The 14,900-nt window shown below is 35.8% G+C and overlaps 1 protein-coding gene across 1 annotated transcript in view; it reads left to right on the top strand.

Moving 5' to 3' along the window:
• LOC107554646 (receptor-type tyrosine-protein phosphatase eta-like) overlaps nt 1-14,900 on the top strand; it is a 32,385-nt gene that overhangs the window by 10,200 nt on the left and 7,285 nt on the right. Inside the window, exons 2-18 of the mRNA XM_016237231.1 lie at nt 3,849-3,870; nt 4,041-4,238; nt 4,408-4,503; nt 5,503-5,754; nt 6,334-6,594; nt 6,701-6,976; nt 7,116-7,376; nt 8,449-8,700; nt 8,838-9,095; nt 9,609-9,860; nt 10,702-10,968; nt 11,063-11,326; nt 11,686-11,946; nt 12,055-12,321; nt 13,442-13,696; nt 13,922-14,182; nt 14,281-14,424. Of these exons, the coding sequence (XP_016092717.1) occupies nt 3,849-3,870; nt 4,041-4,238; nt 4,408-4,503; nt 5,503-5,754; nt 6,334-6,594; nt 6,701-6,976; nt 7,116-7,376; nt 8,449-8,700; nt 8,838-9,095; nt 9,609-9,860; nt 10,702-10,968; nt 11,063-11,326; nt 11,686-11,946; nt 12,055-12,321; nt 13,442-13,696; nt 13,922-14,182; nt 14,281-14,424 (3,847 nt within the window). The remainder of the gene's footprint in view (nt 1-3,848; nt 3,871-4,040; nt 4,239-4,407; nt 4,504-5,502; nt 5,755-6,333; nt 6,595-6,700; nt 6,977-7,115; nt 7,377-8,448; nt 8,701-8,837; nt 9,096-9,608; nt 9,861-10,701; nt 10,969-11,062; nt 11,327-11,685; nt 11,947-12,054; nt 12,322-13,441; nt 13,697-13,921; nt 14,183-14,280; nt 14,425-14,900) is intronic.

Raw genomic sequence — 14,900 nt, 5'->3', positions numbered from 1 at the left:
TATATATATATATATATACATATCTATCAGAAAACTAGTTAACATAAGATGTTATCATTGATTTTATCTTTTGCTATTGGAAATAAAAGGGGAATGCAAAAAATATTTTTGTTGTAGTTTCCATTCGACATCCATATAAGTTTGCCCAACTATGACGGACCCGGAAATGTGAAAAAGATCCATTGGGTAGTGATGCGTGTGTTTTACATGCATCACTAGACATGTAAAATAGTTTCAACAGCTAGTTAATCATTTACACCTAAGTTCCTAATTCCTATTATAACTTTGTTTACACAATAACTTCCTTAGTAAACAACTGAATTAATTTCCTTTCTGCCATGTCTGTTATTTGTAGATGGCTTTTTGATGAAATCAAGAATACTGTATGTCTCTTACCAGGAATTAATAAAGTCTTATTTGACAAAAGCCTTAGATGGTAAGGTGCTTGTATACTGTTTAAGCAGTGTTTGAATTTAGCCTTCATTAAAAGCATAGTTCACCAAAAATAGAGATACCATACACTTCTGTTTATGTCTGTCCCAATTGGCACACTTAAAGGGTTAGTTCACCCAAAAATTAAAATTAGCCCGTTATTTACTCACCCCCAAGTCATCCTAGGTGTATATGACTTTCTTCTTTCAGACGAATCCAGTCGGAGTTATATTAAAAATTGTCTTTGATCTTTCAAGCTGTTTCATGCCACTCAGCAGGTGTTGCATGCATCAGTCCAAAAGAAGTGAAATAAAAAGCGCCCAATCATAAAAAAAAAGTGTCTCACACGGCTCCAGGGGGTGAACAAAAGCCTCCTGTAGTGAATCGATGCGTTTTGTAAGAAAAATATCCATATTCAAAACGTAAAAATCACTTTAATGTAGCTTGCGCTCTCTGTTGTACACGGAAGCAGGTCCGGGCTGATGACGTATGAGGTCGGCTTTGCGCATGCACCGCTCAGAAGCAGTGTTGGGGGTAACGCATTACAAGTAACGCGAGTTACGTAATCAGATTACTTTTTTCAAGTAACTAGTAAAGTAATGCATTACTTTTTAATTTACAAGAGAATATCTGAGTTACTTTTTCAAATAAGTAACGCAAGTTACTTTTTTTCCAATTTATTGACTGACAGCTCTCCTGTCGCCATGTTGAGAGAAATCAGAAGATGTTCCTGTAGTTCTAAAATAAATAAATAAAATAAAATAATATGAATATGCATTAATTCATCTCACTCACAAAAACAAAAAAAAACAGAGATTCAGTATTCCTCAAAATGAATAAAAATAATGCAACTCAGAATATGACACAAACCTGCAATAATTAAATGTTAAACAACACAAATATCCTTTATGCATTCAATCCCATTCTATAAACCAAAGTCTTCGATGATCCAGTTCAACAATACTAATAAGCACAAATTACTCTAGACAAACATTTGTGTCTTTGTTTATTGCTGAAGTGTGTTGAAATGTCTTCTTCTGCATTCTACTGTACGGATGTAAATTTACTTTACCTTCAGCCTGAGGCTTATTCATTTCACGTTTGGTGTGAAAAGGCTTTTATATTTGCCAAAAATATAACTTTTTTTATTTTAAAAACAAACAAGCAAGCCCTGTCCAGATTTAAAAAGTAACGCAAAAGTAACGTAACGCATTACTTTCCATTAAAAGTAACTAAGTAACGTAATTAGTTACTTTTTTTATGGAGTAACGCAATATTGTAATGCATTACTTTTAAAAGTAACTTTCCCCAACACTGCTCAGAAGTGACGAACACGGAAGCGCAGGTGAGAGATCAAAACAAAACAATGGTCACTTATTAGAAGTACAAAACGAGGATTTGTAAAGAAGAATGTCAGAGGATTTCGATATAAGCCAAGAGGAAACTTTGCTTCCTTTGCTCCTGTTAACAAACGTTGGTTTTCACGAGACTCACCGACGCATGCGCAACGCTGATCTCATACGTCAAGCTCCCGGAACTACTTCCGTGTACAACAGAGAGCGCAAGCTACATTAAAGTGATTATTACGTTTTGAATATGGATATTTTTCTTACAAAAACGCATTGATTCGCTACAGGAGGCCTTTGTTCACCCCCCGGAGCCGTGTGAGACACTTTTTTTATGGATGGGCACTTTTTATTTAACTACTTTTGGACTGATGCATGCAACACCCGCTGAGTGGTATTAAACAGCTTGAAAGATCAAAGACAATTTTTAATATAACTCCGACTGGATTCGTCTGAAAGTCATATACACCTAGGATGACTTGACGGTGAGTAATTTATGAGCTAATTTTTATTTTTAGGTAAACAAACCCTTTAATGAGAACCTGTGTTCTTGTGGTCTGCATCATTTTAGTTGTCATTTCAATTGATCGTGTTCAACAATATAATTGTTGTTCAATTTTATATAACAAAACTGGGGTTTGAAAATGTGCGAGTTGTTTACTGGTAATAATGGCTTTTTAATGTTACATGATGACTATAATATACAAAAAAATGTTTCATGTAGTAAAGGTGTCTTTATCTCATTGATAAGAAATTTGTGTGTGCGGCATCAGCATCAACAGGCACATCGCACTTGTTTTAAGTCATGTCTGAACTATCATGTGTTCTCCATTATCCATTGCTGGTTTTGGGGGGGAAAAAATCAACCAACATATGAATGAATACATTAATTTGTGAAAAGAGGCTGTATTAGTTACACACTGTTAACACCAGTACCTCTCCTCCAGAACAGTTATGATAAACAAAATAAGCTGCCCAAAGTTTTTCGATTGAGTTATTTCACAAAATGCTTTACTTCCAGGATGAAGTGGATATAGATGAAGTGTTTTTATGTGTTGTTTGTATTCTTTCTATTCATTCTTACATTTATTTCCTAGAATCTAACCACAGAGAGTTAAACATGTGTTTTTTAAAGTATTGTTGTTACCAATACGGAAGTTGTGGCAAAAGTTGAAGTTGAAGGAGAGAAAAAGATCAGATTTCCTTTACAAATCTGACAATGAATATGTCCCAAATAAGTAACCAATCATAGCCAGGCAGTGGGTGTCAGTTTCATAATAGGCCAATGAAAATACTGCTCAGAAGAATAAAGAAATGTAGTAGCAGATCATGCCAGGCACTTACATTTATATACTTTATACAGCTACTTATCCTTATTACTATTCTCCACATTTTAGAATAATACTAACGTCACCAAATAAGAAATTAATGTATGGGAATCATGTAGTGACCAGAAAGTGTTAATCAAAGGTATTGTATATTTTAGCTTTTTCCAAGTAGCACAATTTGTCCTTTTAGAAAAATAATATTTTAGCTTTATAAAATAATTTATTGGCCCAATTTATATTTTTTTGAATTTTAATTTCATGCATATCAGTATAGTTAAAAAGGTTTTTAGGTCCTGAGAAACATAAATACAGTCTGTTGTGTTAAAAGTTTTGCCTAGTAATGTGTAAATGTAGCTTATGCATGTGTTTCTAAATTCTCCAATGGCCAAATGATCCACTTGAAAAGAAGAATGATGTTTTGATTTGTGGTTAGATTTCAATACATGTAAAGAGAACCATCAGGCCTGTAGTTAACTTCAGTATTTATTTATTTTTTTGTAACATATTACACTGTGAATACTTCCTTTTTTTATATAGAGCTCATCTGATGCCACTGTGGTGCAGCTAATAGATATATATCTGAAACAGATATTGCACAATGGAGTTACTCAGAAAAGTGCTTTATTTGTAGTTTAAAACTTGCTTAAGCCTGTTACTGCTGTGGATTCATGTGCCGCTAATCAGCAAGCAAAATGAAAAAATAATACATCTGATGAAGTTACATTGTTGTTTTCTTCCCCAGATCCCTCGTGGGCACTCTGACTGTAAGTATAAACATTTCTAAAGTCACTTTTCCTGAAAAAGAGGTCTTCATTTGTACAGTCTGTATCAGTGATCTTTACCAATACTAAGCTTAACCCACTTGATGTGATTTGCATCATCAAATAATGTTGGGCATTTACCTACTGAAAACTGGTTTTGTGTCTTTATTTAGGTGCAGTGTGCCAATACAAGATAAACACCACAACGTCAGACATCACTATGTTTGTAGGAGACAGCTCCTCCTGCAGTGTCCAGAACACTAGCATTACAAGCGCTCAGAATAGCATCACAGTGACTGGACTGCAGCCTGGAAACACATATTTCTTCAAGATCAACTGCTCAGATGTGTGCTGCGGAAACTTCTCCACCAGTAAGTCTTTACCACTTCTAATAACGATTGATTAGGCTTAATCAGTGCTTCAAGTGACGTTAAACATTAAGGCCACTGTTGCTGAGAAAGATTCACCATATCATTCTTTCATGCACTTTTCTCATTATTTGTCACTCACACTCTCAATATTTCTCTACTTGCACAACAGATTCTTCCAGCAATCTGACTATCACGCAGCTCAAATCCTTAGTGTATCTAAACTGGACAGGCCAGTTATCACTGACCAATCAGTCTTTTACTCTCCGTAAGTCCTAGCCAGCCACAATCAATTACATTTTTTTCCACAATCAATTACAACTTTATAATGTATCAGTAACTTAAAATGAAAAGATATTTGGAGGTGGTGTGTTTAGATAGCTGAAACAACACCTTCCTTTTTATAGAGTAGAAGTTTTGTTAAATATGAGTAAAACATGAATAATTAAAAAACATTTATGATATGTGATATTGCATAATGTTTCTAAAAACAGGAATGTGCACATATACGGGCAGTTGCATTAAAGAAAACCTTCATTTATAAATGAAAATTCTGTCATAATTTACTCGACTTTTGGAATTTTGTTTCAAACTTGTATGGCTTTCTTTCTTTAGTTGAACACAAAATTAGATATCTAACAGAATCTCTGGGGCATTTTTCCATACAGTGAAATGAATGGAAAGTCTACCAAGTTCTAGAAAGGACACAAAAAAGCACCATATGACTTAAGTCTTTTAAAATCATACAGTATGATAGCTTTATGTGAGGAATCAACCAAAAATTTAGAAATTTTGACATTTTCCCCTCTGTTGAAACTCTCACATCTCATTTGTGCATATGCATATTCAAATGTTGTGCATTAAGACTGTTCTGACATGACTAATGCTGAATTAATTGGTTCTTGCATGTGACCTGACTGATTGCTACAAATCATATTGGATGATGTACCTCACTATTCGGGGAATAGACACAGTCTTTATAGATTGGACAGCGCAAGTACTTCTATCATTTAAGCGGGTAGAACACAAGTCATCAGGGCAGTTATTTGAGATTTGACATGCACAAATTAAATTTTAAAACTTTTTGGAGCTTGACAGCTTTTGGTAACCATCCACTTTCATTGTATGGCAAAATGCAGCGTAAATGTCTAAACATCTCTGTTTTATCATGGGAGTAAGTAAATAATGACAGAATTTTCATGTTTGGGTGTCCGTGTCCACTTTCTCACACTCACACATGTCCATGTCCACTCTCTTGCACTGACAGGCCCTGAGCCTGTTAGTAACCTGTCTGTACACTCCATCACTGTGAGCTCAATGAACCTGAGCTGGATACTTCCAGATGGCATCAGCCCCTATTATAGAGTAGCTTGGGGAGTAAACCTGCTTCTCACTACTAACCAAACCTCCATGCAAATCTCACAACTTACACCCGGCATTAAATACTCCTTCAGCGTCACCTCAGTGGCCTCTGATAACCGCACTGAGGGGCATGCTGCTGAAATATCCCAAAACACAAGTAAGTACTGTAGGCAGAAGAGAATAGGGGGTTTAAAGGTGTCTTTATTGTATTGTGGAGTAAATTGAAATCTTGTGTGTGTTTACATTACTTTTACTTTACTGTTCAAAAGTCTGGGGTCAGTAAGACTTTTTTAATGTAAGATTATCTTATGTTCACCAAGGCTGCATTTATTTGATCACAAATACAATAAAACAGTAATATTGTGAAATGTTATTAACATTTAAAATAAGAGTTTCCTATTTTAATATATTTTAAAATGTATTTATTCCTGCGATGCAAAGCAGCCATTACTCAAGTCTTCAGTGCCACATGATACTTCAGAAATCATTCTAATATACTGATTTGCTGCTCAAGAAATTTCATATTTCACTGATATTTATTATCAGTGTTATAAATAGATGTGCTGCTTTTTTTTGTGGAAAATGTGATGCATAGAAAGCATTTCTTTAAAATAAAAAATATTTTGTAACAATATTAATGTCTTTACTGTTGATCAATTCATGCAAAATGTATTGACCCCAAACTGTTGAACAGTCGTGTATGTATATTAATGAAGGTCTGATTACCTGTGTGTAGGTCCAGCACAAGTAGAGAATATCACTGTGCTGAATTCCAGTAACAGTAGTTTGACCCTGGACTGGGCAGTCCCTCTTGGTCATGTGGACTCATATATGGTGAACGTATCTGGTGCCGAGCTGAACACATCCCTCGTCCAGACCCACCCCACCAACTCTTCAGTCATCAGTAACCTCATGGCAGGACGTGTTTACAACATCACTGTGACCACCATCAGTGGAGTCCTGAAGAATAGCTCTAACATAGTGCTGGCTGCCACTAGTAAGTCAGAAAAGCTTCACACTTTCCATCTTGTCACCATAACATCAAACACAACCTTCTGCATCTGCAGAACCATCATGTATTTCTGTGTGATATTTCCCTTTAGAGCCTAACCCGCCTGAAGCTGTCCGAGTGAGTGGTCAGACAAATGTATCTATTACTTTGTTGTGGTTGAAACCCTTATCAATGGATGGAGTCACTGTGTCCTATGAAGTGTCGTATAGATCTAACCAGTCAGGGGTCAACCAACTTTTGAATAATACCAACTCTTTAAACATGACGCTCACAAATGTATTACCCAGCAGTCAGTACGACATCACTGTGGTCACCATAGGCGTAAAAGATCTCAGGAGCTCATATGTAAACCTCACTGCATATGCAGGTACTGTAAAGCACACAGCACAGCATGCATTTAACCTAAGCTGTTGATAGTATAAAAACTGCAAATTAAGTCTACAGTCAGATTTACAGTTTATTTTTACAAGGTGTATGGTTGCTTAAGCATGTTTGTGTTTCCACAGCTCCTAATGCAGTGCAAAATCTGGCTGTTTCTGCTGTCAGCACCAATTCAGTCAATCTGACCTGGCTACCCCCTAATGGGACCCTCAGCCTGTTCTCCTACAGTGTCAACATCACCTCACCTGATCAGACTCTCAGTACCACATCCAACAATTATCAGATTACTCAGTTGCAGCCTGGGACTCAGTATAATTGCAGCGTCAGAGCACTCATAATAGCTGCCAACATATTTGGACCCTCACAGATCATACAGTGTAATACCAGTGAGTGTAAATACTACACATCTCTCTAAACTGTAGATGTACTACCATACAGTAAAATGTTTTAATACTTGTTTGTAAGTTTTGTGTAATTAGGTTTTCAGTCAAGTAATGGGCATTTTGCATTATGCTTTAATGCTACTGTGCTGTGATCCCTCTGCATGTGTGCAAGTGTTGTATAAGCTAAACAAATTTGAATATAGACTATACAATAAGTGGTAACCTTTTTTAATTTATGCCTAATATTAGGAATGTACAATATATTGGTACCATATTGGTTATTTGTCAATATTACAGATTTGTATCGCTATAGACATTTATCAGGTGACACTGGATCATTATTTTTACACACTTATTTTGTGCATGCTTATCTTATTTTTACATTTTGATATTTTCCCCTCATCTAAAGCTCACTTTAAGTTATTCTTTAAAATCACTAATAATTTACTAAGTATAATGTAGTTTATAATAAATCTCAAAATTAATATCTATTATTTCATACTACACATTATAATGTTCAGATGCCTAGATTCACTTGTAGCATTTAAAATGATTTTAGTTTTTGTTGTTTTGTATTGCATTTTTCAAGTTCAGACAAAATGGTATACAATTGTATCTGCCATGTATCGTCTTTTAGCCAGAACATTACAATAATTACTGGCTTATCTATATCGTCCAGAATATTAATATTAATATAATCTTTACCTAATAGACCTTTGTCAAGGTAGCAGACATTTTTTGACAGGAATGAAACGGGTGAAGTACAGTGCGTACAATAGATTGTACTGTTGTTTAACAACATGCCAATTGTTCAACTGACAAAACATCTTTCAATAGACAAAAACGTCCTAAAACAGTTCTGAAGGTTGTGAGTTGTGGAAATTGCATGTGATCTAGAACTTTATGCAGTTCACACCATTGTAAAGGCAGTAAGTCTATCCCTCAAAGCCTGGTTTTCATTCACTTTAAAGTCAAATAGGCCTTTACCTTGACTAAGGTCTTTAGTCTTTGCTTACTCTAATTCACACACATTAATATGTCAGTGCAGAATATAATTGTGTGCATTCTCTTTCAGAGCCACTGCCAGTGACTAATTTAACAGCCTCTCCTGTTGGCACCACTGAGATGCGCCTTTCATGGTCTCGTCAGAATGACTACAAATCTTCATATCAGTATAATGTGAGTGTAAATGGTGAACAATGGATACAGAGTATCAATGAGACCATAAATGTTGTTAATCTGATCCCTGGGAACAACTACACCTTTACTGTGCAAACTGTAGAAAATGGCATGAGCTCTGAATCTGTAGCCATCTCTGCATTTACAGGTATTACAATTCACTTGTTTCTTTTATACTGCACCCCACTTAATGACTTTGTATCATAACTTTCCGTCTGTGTTGCTTGCAGTTTTGTCTGTTGGTCTGTGACGTTGAATAGTAACCCTCTTATTTGGTGTTATCAGGGCTTGGTAAAGCATCCAATATGTCTGCGGTTGGCACTACTCAGAGTATGAGAGTGGAGTGGAGACCGCCTGATGGCATTGTGAGTCTCTACAACGTCAAAATCTTGTTGAACGGAACCGTTTTAAGGATGGAAAACCGAACGAATGAGACAACCGTGGTGTTCTCAGACCTGCTACCTGGAACTCAGTACAATGTCATTGTGACAAGTATCAGTGGACCCATAAAGCAGGACAGCGATAGTGTATCCAACGCCACCTGTAAGACCCCTCATACACCCTAAAACAAACACACACTTTGACAGAAATATAACAATGCACACTGTTGTATCACCATAAACAGTATTTATTTGCATGCACTTTAAGAGTGAGAAACGGAAGTAAGACATTTGCTTTTAGAAACACAGAGCTGACTAATCTGTTCTAAACAGGCATATTGCACTGAAAGTACTTAAGTGTGTCTTTTTCAAGAAAGGGTATTACAGTTTGTGCAGTTTTTAGAAATTGTGCAAGTTTCCTAATACATTTGCACAATATGTGTTACTAATGGTTTGATGTTTTAAAGTAAACGTTTGAGTTTTGGGTATTAGGTAGTCACCATTAGCTGTTTGTGTTACAGCTGCAAATGTTTATCAAATGTTTATAACTTTTATGAAAATGGATTTCAGAATTTTATAACATATGAGTGTATGAGAATGTCACATGATGGTCTGTAGGCATTGCTCTATGCCTGTGTGTGTGTCACAGCTGTGATTTATATTGTTGTCATTCCAGTGCCTACTCCTACTGGCGAGTTTGTGACAGTGCAAAGCACAAACTCACTGAACATCAGCTGGGCTCGACCACTTAACATGAGCTCCGTATCACACTATTTCCAGTTGTCATACAGCAACAGCATGCTGAACTGCAGTCAAAACTACAGCTCTCTGACGGGACTCAATGCAGGTGTCCAGTACAACATCACTGTGAGAACTGTAGGTGCAATGGGATATTTCAGCTCTCCTCAGTATCTCACTGCATATACAAGTAAGCAATGCACATTTGTAGCTTTTTTATCCAAGTGGCTTGCTGTAGACAGGTAATCTGATTTCATATGGTGGTTGCAAATCCAGACGGTTGTAATGTTGCATTGTTGAAATAGAAAGTAATGTCTGTGTGCAGATGAATATGGCGTTCTCTTATTGAATTAAAATCGATGGTTCTTTGGAAGAAGATGATAGTTCACCCGAAAATTTTAATTCAGACATTTTTTTAATCACCTGCCGTTCCAAAGATCTTTGTTCATCCTCGAAACTCAAATAAAGCTATTTTTAATATTCTCTCATAATATTTGTCCAGATATATATTATGAACAGATTTAACTTAGTGTTGGGATATGGTTGAGATTCCATTTACCAAATTTGATGCACTCTATGTATGTGTTGATCAAAGTTTATATGTGAATAAAAGCCTAAATTAAATCTGTTAAAGCGATCATTTCCTTTCAGAAGACTTGGATTAAACCGCTTGATTCATATGGATTACTTTTATGATGTTTTTATTAACTTTTTGAAGCTTGAAAATTTTAATTGCATGGACTTGCTGTGGATGGACAAAAATTACAGTATATGAGAATAATTAAAAAATCTTTTTGTTGAGTTCCAAAGAAGAATAATAGTCTTATTGGTTTGGAAAGACATGAGGGTAAATAAGTGATGACAGAATATTTGGGTGAGCTGTCCCTTTAAGGAACTTGTATGTTGGAACTTAATATTGTATGCTGCATTCGTAGTTTATGCAGTTAGTTAGTGAATAGAACCCTTGGTGCTGTACGGCCCACATTGCTTATGTGTATGTGTATTTTTTTTTTTTTGTGAATGGTTTTCAGATCCTACTGCCGTAACTGATGTGAGATTGAATGGATACACTGAGACCAGTATAACTCTGAGCTGGCTGCAGCATGATGTTCAGCAATCCGGTTACTCCTATCTGCTCACCTTCACACACCCTAATGGCACAGTTGACCAGAAGACTGTAAATAATGCCAGAGCACAGCTACTGTCACTGCAGTCAGCTAGCCAATACAATATCAGCATTATCACACAGACAGCTGGCGGCACAAAGTCTTATCCCCAGTTTATAACCGCCTACAGTAGTAAGTAACCACACTGTATATGACAACACAATACTTAATACATATTTGCTACATGTATCATGCTATCACATCTGCTTGTATGTTTGTTTTCCAGAGCCGTTTCCAGTTTCCTCTGTAAAATACGATGTTCTGAATGTTTCTGCTGTGAAGCTGAGCTGGTCCCGTCCTCCGGAGTACCACAATGGCTTTTCCTACCAAGTATTAGTGTCCAACTGCACAGAAAATAGTAGGAACTTGTCGACTTTCTCTGAAAACATCATAGTGCCAGACTTGCAGCCTGGCACCCTGTGTCAGTTCAGTCTATATAGTTTGGCCTTCGGCATTCTGGGAGAACCAGTGAACTTCTCTGTCTTCACAAGTATGTACTCCCACACATGCCCACCCCTCTCATACACTTTTTGCACCACTGCCTTTGGGAAGACAATACTGGAGTATTATTAATGTGTCTGAGTATTTCTAATGTGTCTTACACAATATGTGTCTTGTATATTGTGTTTATTGTTCTCTTGTCTAATTCAGCGGATTTATTGTAATTGTACTCAATATACAGTAATCAAAAGTTGACCTGTTTATAGATTTTTTGTCCTGTTGTTAATGCCTTTATATAAATCATTGCCAAGACCTGTAAGAGAAATTTGAGCTTGAACATACACCGACAAGGAAATGCAAACACTTGAAAGGACACTTCCTTTTTCTCTCTCTCTCTCTTCTCCAAAGAGCCCTCTACAGTGATTCCACAACTAGATAATCAAGGCTCTAACCACTCACTCTTGGTGACGTGGGATCATCCTGTTGGTGGGCTAGACATGTACATTCTGAACATCAGCAGTGAAGGATGGAGCAGCTCTAAAGTTCTCAATAGCACTGAACACAATCACACCTTCAGTCAACTAAAAGCAGCAACTGTCTTCACAGTCACACTCACGATTGTCAAAGCAGCCTTCTGGGAAACATCTCATTCAGTAAACATGGCAACTTGTGAGTATTCAACTCCAAACCATAGTTAGGAAATCATGTGGCAGACTTAGTAAGCATACATACATAGTGGACCGTAATGTTTATAGATTCTAATTGTCTGTGTTGCAGATCCAAACAGACCAGGAGAGATTAAGATTTTGTTGAAGAGCAATCATTCAGTGTGGTTTCAGTGGGATGAAGCTGAGAACATGTCAGCTGGCAGCTTCAACTACAGCCTGACCTGTTGGTTGAGCTATAACACCAGTCAATATCTCACTCCTAATAACACTTTCCTTTTGGATGGCTTGCGATCTGGAACATCCTATAATGTTTCTGTGGCTACTGTAGGCCCGATGGGTTTCCAGAGTGAATCTATCAGAGTTCATGTAACCACCAGTAAGTTCAGCACTTAGTGGTATGGAAAATTATAAAAAACTATCAGTTACATTGAAATAATATTCCAAGATATACACATTTTAAAAAGTTTTTTAATATACATTAATTCAACAATATTGAGCAAGGGCACATTAAAATGATAAAAAGTGAGAGTAAAGATGTTTATAATGTCTTTTGAACTTTTTATTCATCAAAGAATTCTGAAAAAGTAAAATGTCACAGTTTCCACAAAAATAATGGAATAATAAGAAATGTTTCTTGAGCATATTAGAATGATTTCTAATCATTGATCACAATTAATGCAATTATGCAATTCAATTGCATTTTAAAATATATTAAAGTAGACAACAGTTATTTTAAATTAATTGTATAAAATAATAAATATATAAATAAACACATTTATTAAACTAATATTTCACAATATTATTGTTGTGACTGTGTTTTTGATCAAAATAAATGCAGCTTTGGTAATCATAAGAGATTTCTTTCAAAAACAGAACATAATTTTACCAACCCCAAACTTTTGAACAGTAGTGTAGGCCTATGTAATATTTTATTTACACATTGCATTGGCTTTGAATGCATTTTGCAAGTACACTGATCCTCAAAGGGCAAATAAAAAGAATAGTTAATTCACAGATTAAAAAATAACAGTTATCATTTACTTTGCCACATGTTTTTTTCTTCAGTGGAACACTAAAGATGAATAAAAAAAATAGTCATCCTTTCTTCTATATAATGAGAGTGAATGTGGACTCGAACTGTCAAGCTCCAAAATGTGCTCAAAAAGTAGTCATACCACTTGCACTCCATTTGTTCCATTATCACATTTAGGATGTTTTATGCCATTTTTTATTTTTATTTTAAAGCTTGAGAGCTTTCATAGTCCCTAGTCACTTTAATTATATTGAGAAGGAGCCTTGATATCCTTTAAAACGTCATCTCCTGTGTTTCACTGAAAAAAGACTGTCAAGCAAGCTTGAGACAATGAAAAGATGAGTAAATAATGGCACAATTTAAATTTTTGGACTGAGTTGCCATTTTCATGAACCAACCATGAATATGAGCACTGAGCTCTCCTCTAAAGTCCTCATCCTTCTCCCCCCGCATCTGTTTTCAGAGCCTGATCCTGTCCAAAACCTACAACTTGGTTCTGTAACAACAAATAACATCTCTGTAATTTGGGCAAAAGTGGAAGGGGTCCCGAAATATGTAATAAGAGTGTACAGTGAGAAGGTAGAGAACAAATTGACCAGTACAAATAACAGCATGACCATATACAATCTGATGCCTTCAACACTCTATAACATCAGTGTGCAGAGCAGCACTTCTGACAACACAGAAGGAGAAGCTGTGTGCCTGCAAGCATGCACAGGTTAGTACAAACTCTATATACTGTTATATATGGTTTTACAGCAGAACTGTAAGAAAAAAGCATTTGCAGCATTCAGTGCTGAGTTGTTATTTCTTGTGCTGAATATGTAGTTTTCCAGCTCACGCAGATATGTCCACTTTAAAAATGTTGATACAATAATCAAGAAACACTTTAATTAAAAAAAAGTCAAGTAATATTGTCTTGGGTGTGTTTTACTGTGTGCAGATGCAGCTCCAGTGGAGAGTGTGACCTGTACGGGTCCTGATTTAACCTTTCCAATGCTAACCCTCTCATGGAGCCCTCCTCCTGGTAATAACCAGGGCTTTGAAGTTAAGCTGAACTCCTCCAACTCAGAAAAGACCTTCAATCTAAACCACACCTTCACTGGACTCAGGTTTAACACTCTGTACAAAGTCATGCTCTGGACAATTGGTTGTGGGAAGAAAAGCACTGTGGAATCAATCACCTGTATGACTGGAATCACAAGTAAGGAGAGTTACTTCTGTTTTGTATTTTGTGTTTGTATGTGGGTGCATATCACATGTTTCTTGTTCTTGTGTGTGTGTGTGTGTGTGTGTTTGTAGAACCTGTTGTACCTAAAATAACAGCAGTGAGTGTATCTGAGCTACAATACAACAAGTTTACTTTGAATCTTCCGTCGGACGTCTTTAATGACTCGAACGGTCCAGTGCTGTATTATGGTGTGCTTGTCTACTCCGGCACTATTGGTATGTCAAATAAACCTTAGACTTTTATGTGTCTTCTTTTATAATTCTCTAAATTCATTCATTTGCATTTGTAATATTTTACTCAGCAAAATGCCTTTCCATTAGTCCTTTTAATAATTGGGTAGTTTTCAATACCATTAAAGTGTTTGGGGTTAGTAGGATTTTTAAAAATGATTTTAAATGAAGTCTCTTATGCTCACCAAAGCTACATTTACTTGGTCAAAAATACAGTAAAACATTAATATTGTGAAATATTATTACTATTTTAAAAATACTATTTCTATTTGAATGCATTTTAAAATATAATGTATTCATGTGATAGCAAAGCTAAATTTTTAGTGGCTATCATTCTTTAGTATCACATTATCCTTTAGAAATCATTCTGATATGCTAATTTGGTGCTCAAGAAACATTTTTTATTATTATCAATGATACATTTTTATATAAATATATATATATATATATATATATATATA

The sequence above is a fragment of the Sinocyclocheilus grahami genome, unplaced genomic scaffold (genome assembly GCF_001515645.1).
Source record: "Sinocyclocheilus grahami isolate Dianchi unplaced genomic scaffold, SAMN03320097.WGS_v1.1 scaffold508.1, whole genome shotgun sequence".
Taxonomy (NCBI): Eukaryota; Metazoa; Chordata; class Actinopteri; order Cypriniformes; family Cyprinidae; genus Sinocyclocheilus; species Sinocyclocheilus grahami.
Note: the sequence above shows the minus strand (reverse complement) of the source record. Positions and strands in the feature narration are given on the sequence as shown.